Source organism: Seriola aureovittata, chromosome 14 (assembly GCF_021018895.1).
Source record: "Seriola aureovittata isolate HTS-2021-v1 ecotype China chromosome 14, ASM2101889v1, whole genome shotgun sequence".
Classification (NCBI taxonomy): Eukaryota; Metazoa; Chordata; class Actinopteri; order Carangiformes; family Carangidae; genus Seriola; species Seriola aureovittata.
The window spans coordinates 12,350,067-12,363,232 of record NC_079377.1 but is presented as its reverse complement, the minus strand read 5'-3'; the positions used below and the strand labels follow the sequence as shown (position 1 = coordinate 12,363,232).

The following is a 13,166-nucleotide window of genomic DNA, read 5'->3' as shown; positions in this document are numbered from 1 at the left end:
TCTAAATTTAAATGTTAAATGTAGATATTAATTCTAAATCTAAATCTAAATGTAAATATCAAACCCAAATCTAAATGTTAAATCTAAATCTAAATGGGTCTCCAAGTGTAAAGCTAAATGTTCAGAAAATAAGCAAATAACCCACACCAGCGCTCTGGTCCACGCCCCCTTGCAGCAGCCTCAGCTCACACAGCCACTGACGAGTATATATCAAAATTGTAACCGAATTTTTACATTCGGCACCCCATAGTTGGTTGATGGTGTTGAAAGCTGCTGTGAGGGCCAGGGGGATGAGGTTTTGAGGTGTCCAGAATCTGATGAGAGGAAGTCGTAGGTGACTTTGAGGTGGGCTGTTTCTGTGTTGTGATAGAAAGCCGGTCTGAAACGGACCGGGGAGTAGTGAGAGCGTCTTTGTATTGTAGGATGTAGTCTGTGGAGGCTTCCAGATGCGCCGTTAAACCAGTTTTCCTGTAAAGTCTTTCAAGCTGGCGCTCCCATGATTTTATTTGGCGGAGTTCAGGACTATACCAGGGAGCTGAGTGTGTGAGACTGTTTTGATTTTTGATGGAAGCCAGCTGATCAAGACAGGAGGAAGTTGTTTTGTTGTAGTAGTTCACAAGAAGGGGAGGGTAGGTGGTCAGAGATGTTGAGGTTGAGGCTGGAGAGTTGATGTGTTGGGTGTATTGTAGCCCAGATTCAGCATGTGACCACGACTATGGCAGATTTACAGTCGATGTCATCAGTGTGGAGATTGAAGTCACCTAGGAGGAGAACGGCAGGTGAGATTGCACGTAGCTGAGTCAGAAAAACAGAGAAGTCAGAGAAAAAGGATGGGTTTGGCTTTCTGGGGGCGGTAGGTAGCAGCAGTGACCAAAGGAGTGGGACCAGAGAGTTTGAAGGTGAGGTGTTCACAAGAATGAGCACCAGGAATGGGGATAGTGGTTGTTTTAATGTCCTTCCTGTAAACAGCAGCAACTCCAACTCACTGTCCTTCAGGACCTGTCTAGCAGAATATTATGAGAAATTGTGTTGAAGGCTGAGCTCAGATCAAGCAGCACAAGTAGGCCCATGGTTAATAGCCCAGAAACAGCTGGTGTTAGTGATTCTGCTATGAAGTTGGCAAAATCCAGACGTATATTGTCTGAAAAGATGGTTATTGGTAAGGTGAGAGTGAACCTGAGCAATAACAGTTTTCTCAGATTTGCTATAGTTAAATACACACATTGTGACAATGAATCCTGGACACCACAGTGACTCTGTATCGGAAAGTGACAAGATGTTCCGGCCATCTCTAGACTGGCGCTTGGCAAGTAAAGGACTCAAGCAAAAAAACAAAAACATATTTGCTAAAAGTATTGCTTAAAAACGAATCTGATCAAATAAAAATTAGAATAAAAACAAAGACAGTATGTGAAGTCTTTTTTTCAGCTTTACCATACATTCTGGTTTGTGTTTATTTAATTTCAACTGTGAGCTATTAAAAATCTATTCAGTCAAGTTAAAGCTACTCTGGATGTTGACTGAACTAATGTTTTTTATCTTAGTTACCTCTTTGAATGTCAGCCAGCACACAGACTGTGATATGACCTGTTTGAATGTTTGCAATAAAACAAACCATTTTAAGGAGAGAATTTTTACTGTTTTTACTTCGTAGACAAACTATGAAGCATATTAGATATATTTCAAATGTTCAAACCAACTCCACAAGAGGGGAGCAAAGTAGCTCCCTGTTTTTTGGTGCTACTCTCCCACACTGACCCGACATCTGGGCATCCTGATCAAGTTGTTCAATGTTTTCCACACATCAAGCTGAAGAAGACGACAACAGAAAGGTGGCACCTAGGACATATGCATTGCAAAGAAAAAAAAGAAAAATACTGGAGGAGCTAGAGCAGGTAATCACATGCATTAGAAATCTAGTAAATTCAATGAATTCCAATTCAGCGCTATTAGCAGCAAAACACATTATCATATTGTATTGTTGTTTACTGTAAACAAAGTACATTTTTGTTAGCAGTTAAGAGAGCTGGGTGCATTATGCTGTCTTATTGTGTCTTTACTTTTATGCTGTTTTACTGTTATTACCCCAGTTTTCCATAAATGTATCAAAAAGCTGTGCTTTTCTTATGGGAAAGGTAAAGCTAGCTTACATTACAATAGCTTGCAGTCAGATTTGTAGATCAATTGCCATATGTAGCATGTCTTGGAGAAATATAATATTACAACTTTGATCACTTTATTATGAATATTCCAAGAAACATTTCAAACTTTAAATGATGCTGGAATGCAATTCAAATATGTATTTAAAAATAGCATTTCCTTACAACTACACGGACACACTGATTATATTATGGGTCATTTTTGAGACACTTATGGAAGAGTGTAGGTTTCAATGGTCTATGCATCTAATGGTTAATAATATACAAATTTAACTGTAATTTGAAAGCTTATTATTAAAAGGTAACTGGTTCTTGTGAACAGCTGCATTTAAAAAAAAAACGAAGTATTTTTATTCTACAATCACTGTGACTATGTTCAGGCAGGTCTCATGAGTTGCAGTCTCTTTCTGTAATGTTTTCAAAGTCTAGACTAGCCCAGACAAGGAAAACAAAACCTTTCAGTGAAGGAAAGGCCATGTATTCACAAAATATACCCTCACTTCCAGAAGTGCATTGAGATAAGGTGGTTGTATAACACAGAGGCAGTCACTAATGGTACAAGCGGAGAGAAGCTGAACAGACAAAGATAACGGATGAGAAACACAAAAATGTGGAGTGAGCGACATTGTACAACCATATCCTCAAGTGGAACAAGATCTTCAAGTTCATGCAGTGTTGCCCATCACTGTTGACACTGGCTCTAATTTTGACATTTGGTTAAACTTTGCAAAGCCATGAAAGGATGTCTCAGAGCATAAATGTTTTGGTTATTTTGTGTCATGCACAGTGAGGTAGTACACCAAAGTCAAGGTTTGCCCTTCATTGGGGTGGGTGGTGTTGGAGGACCCAATGTGTGTGTATGTGTGTGTCAGAGAGGCTGTAACGAAAGGTGTAAAAATACCATACCGCTCCAAGATAAACCCTGTCTCCCACGGTCTGACATTTACAGTGGCCTGGAGCGTGGGAGTATGTAAGGGGGTTGCCCTGCATCGTGCACACTGTATGTGTGTGTGTGTGTGTGTGTGTGTGTGTGTGTGTGTGTGTGTGTGTGTGTGTGTGTGTGTGTGTGTGTGTGTGTGTGTGTGTTTGTATGAGGTTTCCCTCTCCACCTAAGAGAAAAGCTCCATTGATGTGAGATGGTGCTCCTGTCCGTGTCAAGTGCTGACCAGGGTCAGAAGGAAACGCAGGGATTTTCCACATGCAGGTACACAGTTGTATATGTGTGTGTGGTTGCATGTTTCCCATGTTTGCATAGAGAGGTATGACGTTTTAAAGTGTGTGATTCATGAGTAATTTAGGGGGGGGATCTGTTTTCATTCAGTAGGGCTTCAGGAAGGGGACGGATGCCCCTCTGGAGGCCCAGGGTTGGAGAAGGAGGTTTCAGAGTAACAATGGCTCATATAGTGAGTTGTTGCAAACACAGGCTGATCTGATAGGGCCATTAACACACAGCTTTTTAGCGATTTATTGAAAAACATATATAATTAGGTGAAATATTAATCAAACGAGTGTAAAAAAATCTGATCGGATAATTACAAAGAAGCTAGTAGCTTATGAATTTAGATTTTCATGTATGCTGTTGGTACTCTTCTATGGCTTGTATCCAAGGGTAGGGACAAGTAATGTATATGCTCAGACAGAAGTCTCATAGCTCCATTTACTGGTATCCCCACCAAATGTTAAAAAAAAAACATACAGCCATGAACGACTGTCATCATATGATATGTATAAGTAGCACTGTTAGTGTTAAAAACAAATACAGAAATATGAAATATGGTCTTTGCTCGAAATCACTCCATACTTACTCATTCACTTCTCCCTATATGATACGGCCTCAATAGTGAACAATAAGTTCTGAGTTTTGACACCTATGGATCATCATCAATGACTTCATCTATAAAATCCTATGCATTATGGGATTGTTAGCAGAAAGTACTTTACATGCCATGAACTTATGCGTCCAGTTGCTTGAATTTATTTAAATCGCTATTCAGTGCACTCAGGATTTGTTTACTAATTACAATAGTTGCCGGTATAGTGCATTAAATAGGGAGTGACATAGCCATGTGAAAACACAAATCTTCATTTCCTTTCATTTCCTTGTTTAAATATCTGCACCATCACTTCTGCAGAATGGGACTAAACCACTAATCATAGGGAATTTGCATGTGGCTTGAGTTCATTAAAAAAAGAGAGAAAAAGGCTTTGAAAATGTAAGCTGTTCTTTCTCCCAAACTGCCATGTTTGACATTTTCATGTCCAACACAAACAGCCTTTAACCATCAGCCGTTGCTCCAGCCTTGTCACCCTTTCCAGCAGGCCCCCGCCAGAGACCTGTCAGGTCAATAAAATATGACCTTTGGCAGTGTACATCTGATAAAGTTCCTCACTTTATGTGGTGACAGCCTGTATTGGAGTAATTTACCGGGCTTCAATAAAGGAGCACTCAGCTCCTTTGCCTCCTCTGGCTCAGTGGTTTGTGACAGGCAAGTGGAGGAGCAGCCCAGTCAGTGACCCGCCATGGTTGATGTTCATCACAATGACACTGACCTACTTAACTGCCATCTCCTCTTGGATGTCAAAGAAATCACTGCCTGACATTTGGAGAAAAGCTTGGTCAATATTAGTCAGGCATGACAAATAACCTGCACTCAGCCTGATAACAGCAAATACTGACTAAATAAAAGACAGAAGAGAAGAATGACTCTTTAGGAGGTAGCACCCATTTCTTACCCTGCAGCTCATTGGTATTGTCTTTCAGAAGGTAGGTTAATTTGCTTACTAAATGTGCTCAGAGCATACACACACGCCTAAGTAGAGGCCATCAAAGCTAATGTCTCAACTTGAATTAGACACAGATTGATGGTGGTGAGGCAAAGAAGGCTCCTTTGCCGCATTCTTAGTAAGAGGCAAATGTGGGAGGCAGTGACCCGGAGCAAAGGTCTCATCAGCGCCTGTCCCCATCTGAGGCCCCTCTGCCTGTCAAAGTCACATTTTAATCGCAAACATAATTTGAATTTACACTAATGAATACAAATGACTCCCAGGACTCCACAAGCTGAGAGTAATAAATTATTATCGCTGCTAACAATCGCATTTCTGAAGCCCTTTTTCAATTAGCTGCCCCTGTGGAGATGATCATGGAGGGCCCGCTCAAATGAAGATAAACGACACCCCTTGCAACGCTGTGCGTCTGCTCCTCTGATTTAATAGCTTTCTAATTCAGGAACATCTTCGACGTGACGAGGTGTGAGCCTTTTTTTTTCTGTCTCCAAGCAGTGCTTGATGAGAAAGTCACTTAATTGAAAGCAGGTGTTAATCAACCTTGCTCTGATGTGGCGCATGATTTAGGAGGGAGTTTGACAAAGAGAAGATCGTCCTTGCCACTCAGTGACACAGACCATTCAGTTCACAAAGAGGGCTTTTTGTTGCACTTGGCAGTTTTTATAGTATTGTCCATTGAGCTCCATTTAAGCAAATATACCATAATCTATGATACATTCTTAAAGTTTGGCAAATTGATCTAAAGGCTACTTTTAGGATTCATTAATATATATACATATATACACATATAGCTAAATTTAGCAGAGTTTGAATTGATTAATTTATTTTTGGTTACCAAAGTATCCTCTAAAATAACAGTGACTTGTAATTTAGTTTTAATTTCTTGTGGCACATATGTACTGTTATTCCCTCCAATAAAGAGCATCAGCAAAACCAAAGTTTATGCCCACTGACAGGTGTTCATTTACTCTGGCTGCTTGGAGAGGTCACATGATAATTACAGCGAATTATGGTCGTGGAAAAAGGCCTTTCCCGTGTTCTGATGATGGACTCAGTACTGCTCCAGAGCATACAAACCAAACACCTAAAATAAAATATTGTTCAACTTTCTGGCCTATGAGGGGGATAAATACACAACTCTATTGCTTTTTTTTTTGGGATGTAGCTGTGTCATTAAAACAAATCAATGGCAGGCTGACATGTCTGAATGCTCCACCAGGCTCTGCATCCCATCCATTCCCTACATTCTTGCATTATCTGCACCTGAGCCCTCAGTCTTTAATTGTGCAAAAAAAAAAAAAAAAATTAGGCCTACAAGAAGGGTGTCCTCTTCGGGGGAGCGCTTACGTCACATGTTTTCACCAGCATATCAATTCTGAGACAGCAGCTGGGGGATGTAACGCCCTGAGAGAGATAAATCAGACAATGAAAGATCCTGGTTTTTTTTTTACGGTATATTTTGGCAGATTGGATCCCAATCTCAGTCTCTATTGATATTGAAAGTGCAGTCTCAATGACACTTACCTGTTTAAGTAAAGGATAAGAAGGAAACTGAGAAAGATGAAGAGTTATAGAACTATAGAAATAAAGGGGACTTGAACTTGAGCTGTTTGTTTATTGCGTTGGATTTACTCACTGGAAAAATCAAAGACAAAAGTATTCATAAAGCATAACAATCACAGATGATGTAATGTGTAGTTTGTTTTGTGTAGTTTTCAGATTAAGCCAAACACAATAGAACAGATCAGGAAATGGCACAAATTCACTGGACAGCTAACACTCCCAGAAAATTAAATCCCTTTCACAGAGCACCACTGGATGTAATTCCAGACCCTGCTTGCAGCTCACCACAGAAAACCCAGCTCACCCTTTACATAACCAACTTAAGATAATTACAAGTGAACATACAAGAGGAGGCCGTAATCATAATCGGCTTCCTTTGACAAGTCTGAGGTTTTCTGAGAGTCTGGAAAGCCACAAAAGTGACATTCTGCTCAGAGAGCGGATGAATGGCTCTCTGTGTCTCTGTCAGAGGGCTGTCATCATAGAGGAGCCTATGGGGTCGACTTACAAAGGGCACGATGCACAACAACTCAGAAAAACACATTAATGCTCATTTATTTTGTTGCTTGAAACTCAATCAAAGACCACATTTGGAAAAGACAGAGACCGCTCAGTTCAGTGTCAGTGTTCAGTGTCCATGGCGTAATACAATTGGTATCTGTAGCGCATGGAAATTTTAAGAGGTGTTTTAGGCTCTTTCGCTGTGTCGATGACATTGTGGTATTTGCTGACTACCTCTGTATGCAGTACACAGGTGGATCAACATTACTGTCTCTGCCATCACTCTCACCGCTCTCATAGCATAATTTTTTGGCTTCAGCAGGCAGCTGTTTTTGGGCAAAAAAAAAGCTCCAAAGAGCAAGTGTAAACTTCCTACCCAGCACCAAAACAGCAGACAGACAAAGTTAGTTTTTTATACATTGTTCCTTTGTGGGTTGATATAATTTCCCTCTGTTCAAAAACCCATTGGATTAACTAAAAGCTAAAAACGATAGTATGAAATATTGCAATTCAGATGTATTATATGTTCATGTGAAATTGTTGCCCTTTACAAAAAACTATGGTGATTTGTGATTTATGGCGGTTTATTGTGCATATGAGAATAATCAAAAACACTTTTCATTTCACATTGGCAGTTTAATGGCAAGTTAAGTTTTTTTTTATTTTTAATTTTTTTAACCATGAGGCCTTTACTGTTTCAAACTTTGGCCCACTTTAAATTCACTTTATATTCAGGCTTCCATGAACACTTTGTGGTCTCGGATCGTTCTCCTTTATCAGCTCAAGTTTAATCTTGCTGGTTGATCAGCAAACATGAGCTGGAAGAATTCATCCCTGTGTTTTTCTGAGAACCCAAATGGTCTATGACGGGGCCTATTTTGCAAGCATCCTGCAGGGTAATAATTCTCAGCCCTCTTGAGCATAGCTGCAGTGGTGGAGTCATACTTAACCTCTTCAACCCTCAAAGACCTTTCAGGGGAATCATTACGACAAAAACACGGTGTACACCCAAACCTTATCTCAACCCACCCGACTTTAATCTTAAATTCTAGTCAGGATCCCAGAGTCTCTGCCAGGCTGAAATGCAGGAGAAAGTGCATTAGGACCAGCTCGAATTCTCCATTTAATCTAATGTTTTAGCCAAATGTTTGAATGTTTTACTGTGTAGATTCAGTGAGGTACTGAAACAAGCGGATTAATACATTCTGTAAGTGTGGTACTGTGTGAGAAAAACAATTGAATGTAACTTTAAATCTGTTCAAGATGGTGAACCACAAGGTTCAAGTGGTTACTTGGATGGCGCTGCATCAGTTACACAGAATAATACAGAAGATCAAGATGCAGTTAGAATCTCAAGGTGAAATTGGACAGAAGGGGACAGGGACATAGTGAAGGAAGATGGGACGAACACTTGGAGGGGGTGGTGGTGGGCAGGTGTGTGTGTGTGTGTGGAGGGAGTTTGTGGCAGCACATAATTTGTGTGCTATTTTTAATCAGTGCACAGAGAAAAAGAAAGCAGGCCTGTGTCTGTGTTACACTGTGAGCCCAGCGGAGCAAGAGGATTTACTGAGAGTGTATGAGCTCATTTCTACACGTTCTTCTGGCCTTTAAATCACACTCTCTGACTGAGCACCTTTCTGTTAATGACTTTACCACCAACTTTTGTTCCCAGCTCTTTACATCTCTGTTTACTATATTATCAGACTCTGCATATTTGCTTCGTAGAAGATATTCCATCCTGATGCTTGCTCATATTCCTCTAATGCAGCTGGTATCAGCTGACTTTGGGGCCCAACAGTTTTTCTGTAATCACCTTCGCTTCTTTTCAATATCACCTTTGAGTCAGTGAGCCGTGAGTCAGTAATTCTCCCCTTGTCTTGTGGTCTGAAATTGAGAGGACAACAGTTTAATAAAATGATACAACCGCAAACGGGAATGGGCCTTGAATCATCACGTTGCTGTCGTTCCTGCCATAACTTACAGCAATAACAAGGTCTGGGCTGGGGAGCAAAGGGAAAGAGGAGGGAGGAGGGTGTGTGACTGGGGGTTTGTGTATGTGTGTGTGTGTGTGTGTGATTGGGGCGGTTGCAGAGATAGTGCACAAGGGCAGTGGGAGTAGCCAGAGAGAGTAGAGAGAGAGTGAGGGAGTAAATCTGCTCCGTGGCTTCCCCTGGCATCAGGTTTATATGTGTGTGGAGCGTGCAGTGCGTTTCCAGGGGTTTCCATGCTGTCACAAAGACCCCTGTGAGACCAGCTTATTTACCCTGCAGTAAAACCCGAGAGGGAGTATACCCTGCAGTAAAAGTGGAGAGGGGGCTCAGTGGAATTAGATTTAGGGCCGCCTCCGGCTCTCTGTTCTGTGTGTGCCGTCAGGGAAAACCCACTCTGCTGCTCTTGTTCCGTTCAAGTTGAGTTATGTTGTGATTAGAGTCAGAGGGTAAAACGTGTTGTAGAAGAGACAAACAAGTTTCCGAATAGTTTTTAATTAAAGAGAGAGGTATTACATTGTTCTCAGTTATTGGTTACATAGTGGCTGGTACAGTGACAAGATAATAATTTAGCATAAATAAGCAGTTGTGCAATTAAGGGTTATTACATTTCACAATGCTATTGCATAAGCACTTGCTTGACTGTACAAGGTGCATTTTCACAGATGAATGCAAAATGTGCTTTTGTTTGTTCTTTCAAGAATCATAATTTTTCCAAGATCTGAGGGAGAAAACATAACAACAGCATCTCAAAGAGAACACAAACTTGCACGAAACAAACTTGAGTGTTATACCTATCGCTGGAAACCAACCGACCAGCACTGACTGAAAAGATGTTGCATACACAGTACAGAGGCCGATGGCTCTGCATAGCCATCCACATGGCAAAGGTACAGTACTGCATATGTCTTACCAACATGTCATCGGGTAAGAGGTTGACATTCTGACCTCCCCACCTCATGGAGAGTATTGCTTTGTTACATTCCACATTTCGATCATGTTCAAGTCATTCAGCAGTCAAACTCCAGGCTCAGACTTCTGTATTTAAAGAGTCTACATGCAATACGAGAGCTGGTGTGAGTGTGAGTGTGATAGCAGCTAAAAGAACAAAGCTTACGAGCAGTTACATCCAAAGGTTGAGGTTCAAACCAGCAGCTATAAATCGTCTTTGATCTGTGACTTAGAGATGCAGCTCTGTTGCTTTGTACATCATATACATCTAGAGTGGCAAAATGGAAAGTTTGTAAACCTTGTAATATTTTTTGCATTTTTGGCTGAGTTTGTATTAAAATAGCTGTGGAATACAGATAAAGGATGTTGTCACATAACAAATTACACCCAAAAGCCCAGCAACTCATTATTTAAATGACATTTAAATCATTTTTGCACATTTTACAAAATAAACTGAATACTTAGTGTTCACGCCTCGTCCAAATTTTAGAAAAGAGTGAATTGAAAATTTATGAGTTTATCCAAAAATTTGTTACGTTGAACCATTCTTTATCTGTATTAGGATGTGCAAGTTGTGATTATGTGTAGTAAGACTTTCATTGTGATACTGTATAAAATGGGCCCACAAATAAAAAAAAAAAAAAAAAGATTGACAGGCGGTATTTTTTTCGAAGTTATAATTTAACTAACTAAAATGTGAGATGTAATCCTCTTCTGGTTTGGATCAACCAAACATCCACCTCAAACCACAAACAGACTGAAAGCTGCACATTCAAGCGAACCACCAACGGGTGCTCTCGAATCAGTTTCTTGCTCCACGTCCCCAACCGCTTGTGACAAGTGGCTTGGGGTCGATATGGAGCAAGCGGTATGAGTCATTCCAAGGCACTTGATTCTTTTCATTTCCTTAGATGATGAACTGAAAAATCAATAATGTTCTTTTGCTAATGCCCTTTTCTCAAGGGTAGAAATGCACTTAATGAAATGATAACACAATGCTTACTCAAATACTACTCATCAAGGTTTCAAACAGATACTAACTTTGGTATGATGACCTTACACTTGTGCACTTTGATGACATTGGTGACATTACTGCCAGATAAAAGATGTTGGATATTACCAGATTTTAAATTCCATGCAATATGACTGTTAAAAATAAATGCAATATGCAAATTAAAGGGCATGGAGAAAAATAAATGGGATACATTCAAATAGTAACACAAAAATTAAAAAGCAAGATGCTAGAGACAGAAGGCAAATCACTAAGCCTGAAAAGGCAAAACAACCTCAGTGATCTAAATTAAATTGACATAATCACAGCACCGAGAGCACAAATAAGAACAAAAAAAAAGAAAGAAGTTGAAATCCTTATAACTAACCAAGAGGCCTCAACACAAAGTATCAAAACAGAGAAGTACAAGTTTCATATTACAGCTAACTAAACTAACTACAGCCAAAGAAAAGGTATCACCAGTCTGTGCTGTGATAGACTGCACATGGTTCTACACACACAGCCTGTGCTTTACAGGCAGGTGAAGTGGAAGTGGAAACATTCAAACTACTTTGTGGTCTCGAGGACTTTCCGGTTGCCATTGGTTGCCGTGAAGCTGCAAAATGCCCTGTAAAACCTCCAACCAGACTTTGTAGCAGAAGAGGTATTGTTCCTGAAACGAGAGAGACAGAGGCCACATCTAGCTTTTGGGAACTGTCTTTTTCTTTTTTTTCAAAAGCTTGAACTTTGAACTTTGACACTGACCTTGGTTTGTATCATCCCATGCCGCTGAAGTCTCATCTCTTTGACAATGTCGCTCACATTAATCTAAAGACAGGGACAGAAGGTTGTAAGGCGCAACCACAACATGTGTGTGAATGACAAATGACTAGTTTATTTCTAATGATATTAATAATAAATTGAGTAGACTCTTATTCACGATGAAGAGTCAACAGTCATTCTAGCAGCTCTGTGAGGCTGTATGAGACTTTGAGCTAAATATTAATTTTGGCATGCTTACAATGGCAATGCTGATATGTTGATGTTCAGTTGGTATAATGTTCACCATCTCAGTCTCGTGTGTTAGCATGCTAGCATTTGGAAATTATCTCATTCAAAGTCTCATTAGTTTTTCAGGTATTTTGTCATGAACTAAAGTATTGGACAAATAAAAAAAAAAAGACCTAATGATGGGACTAGACAAAAAGTCAGAGGATCAGTAGATCAGTCAGTAGAATTTATTCTTTGGGGACTATAAATGTGTGTAGAAAATGTCATGTTAATCTATATGATAATTGTTGAGATATTTCAGTCTGAACCAAAATGGTGGACAGGCCAACGTTGCCATCCCTAGAATCATGACATTCGCATGGCTAAAAATACAAATACTGGCTTATACTCACAGGTAAATCATTCTCAATGAGACTGAGGACAATGTCAGTGCAGATGAGAACTCCGGTGCGTCCGATGCCGGCGCTGCAGTGAACGGTGACTGGCCCCTTGTGGTGCACCGCCCTCAGGTAGCGGATGAAACGAACCAGCTGCTCAGAGCACTGTGGCACACCGTGGTCAGGCCAGTGTGTGAACTTCAGGTGACGGACAAAATGTGTCTCACCGGTCTGTAAAAACAATGAGTTGAATCATTTCGTCTTAAGTGTAGAGTAAACCAATGTCACAGACAGGCAGTTACTCCTCTCTCACCTCTGTCTCCACCATGCGGACGACCTTAATGTGGAAGTAATCCAGGTACTGTTGGTTCTCCAGGTGAAGCTTGTACTTGCCGGTGTCCAAAGGCACGCCCAGCTTCACTGGCCAGTACTTGTGACATTTGATCCTTCCCCTTTCCACTTCCTGGGTCATCATGGCAATGACGTCAGATTTGTTTTCCCAGATCATCTGCCAAAAGGCCGACACTGTGGACGGCAGAGGGCCCTGGCAGGAGATGTAGAAGAACTCTTCGTTGCCAACCTGCATGCGGATGTAGCTGGCATTGATGTAGTCCTGGTTCTCTCCAATGGCAACACGTGTTTTGTCATCTGTAGGGGGAAAAGAAATAGGAGAAGACACCCTAAACTTCTTGTGTGTGTGTGTGTGTGTGTGTGTGTGTGTGTGTGTGTGTGTTTTGAGGGCGAGAGTGCTTCACTGCATGAATTCATATTTGAAAACTGCACCTCCCACAAACAGAAAGACAGACATCCCTTACGTTTTCTCGATGTCTGATAAATCCAT

At 40.7% G+C, this 13,166-nt stretch overlaps 1 protein-coding gene across 1 annotated transcript in view; it reads right to left on the bottom strand.

Moving 5' to 3' along the window:
• Positions 1 to 9,480: 9,480 nt before the first annotated feature.
• ptpn20 (protein tyrosine phosphatase non-receptor type 20) overlaps positions 9,481 to 13,166 on the bottom strand; it is a 26,055-nt gene continuing 22,369 nt past the window's right edge. The window contains exons 44-47 of the mRNA XM_056394978.1: positions 12,639 to 12,973; positions 12,341 to 12,556; positions 11,703 to 11,765; positions 9,481 to 11,610 (exon numbers count right to left, since the gene is read on the bottom strand). Of these exons, the coding sequence (XP_056250953.1) occupies positions 11,500 to 11,610; positions 11,703 to 11,765; positions 12,341 to 12,556; positions 12,639 to 12,973 (725 nt within the window). The 3' untranslated portion in view covers positions 9,481 to 11,499. The remainder of the gene's footprint in view (positions 11,611 to 11,702; positions 11,766 to 12,340; positions 12,557 to 12,638; positions 12,974 to 13,166) is intronic.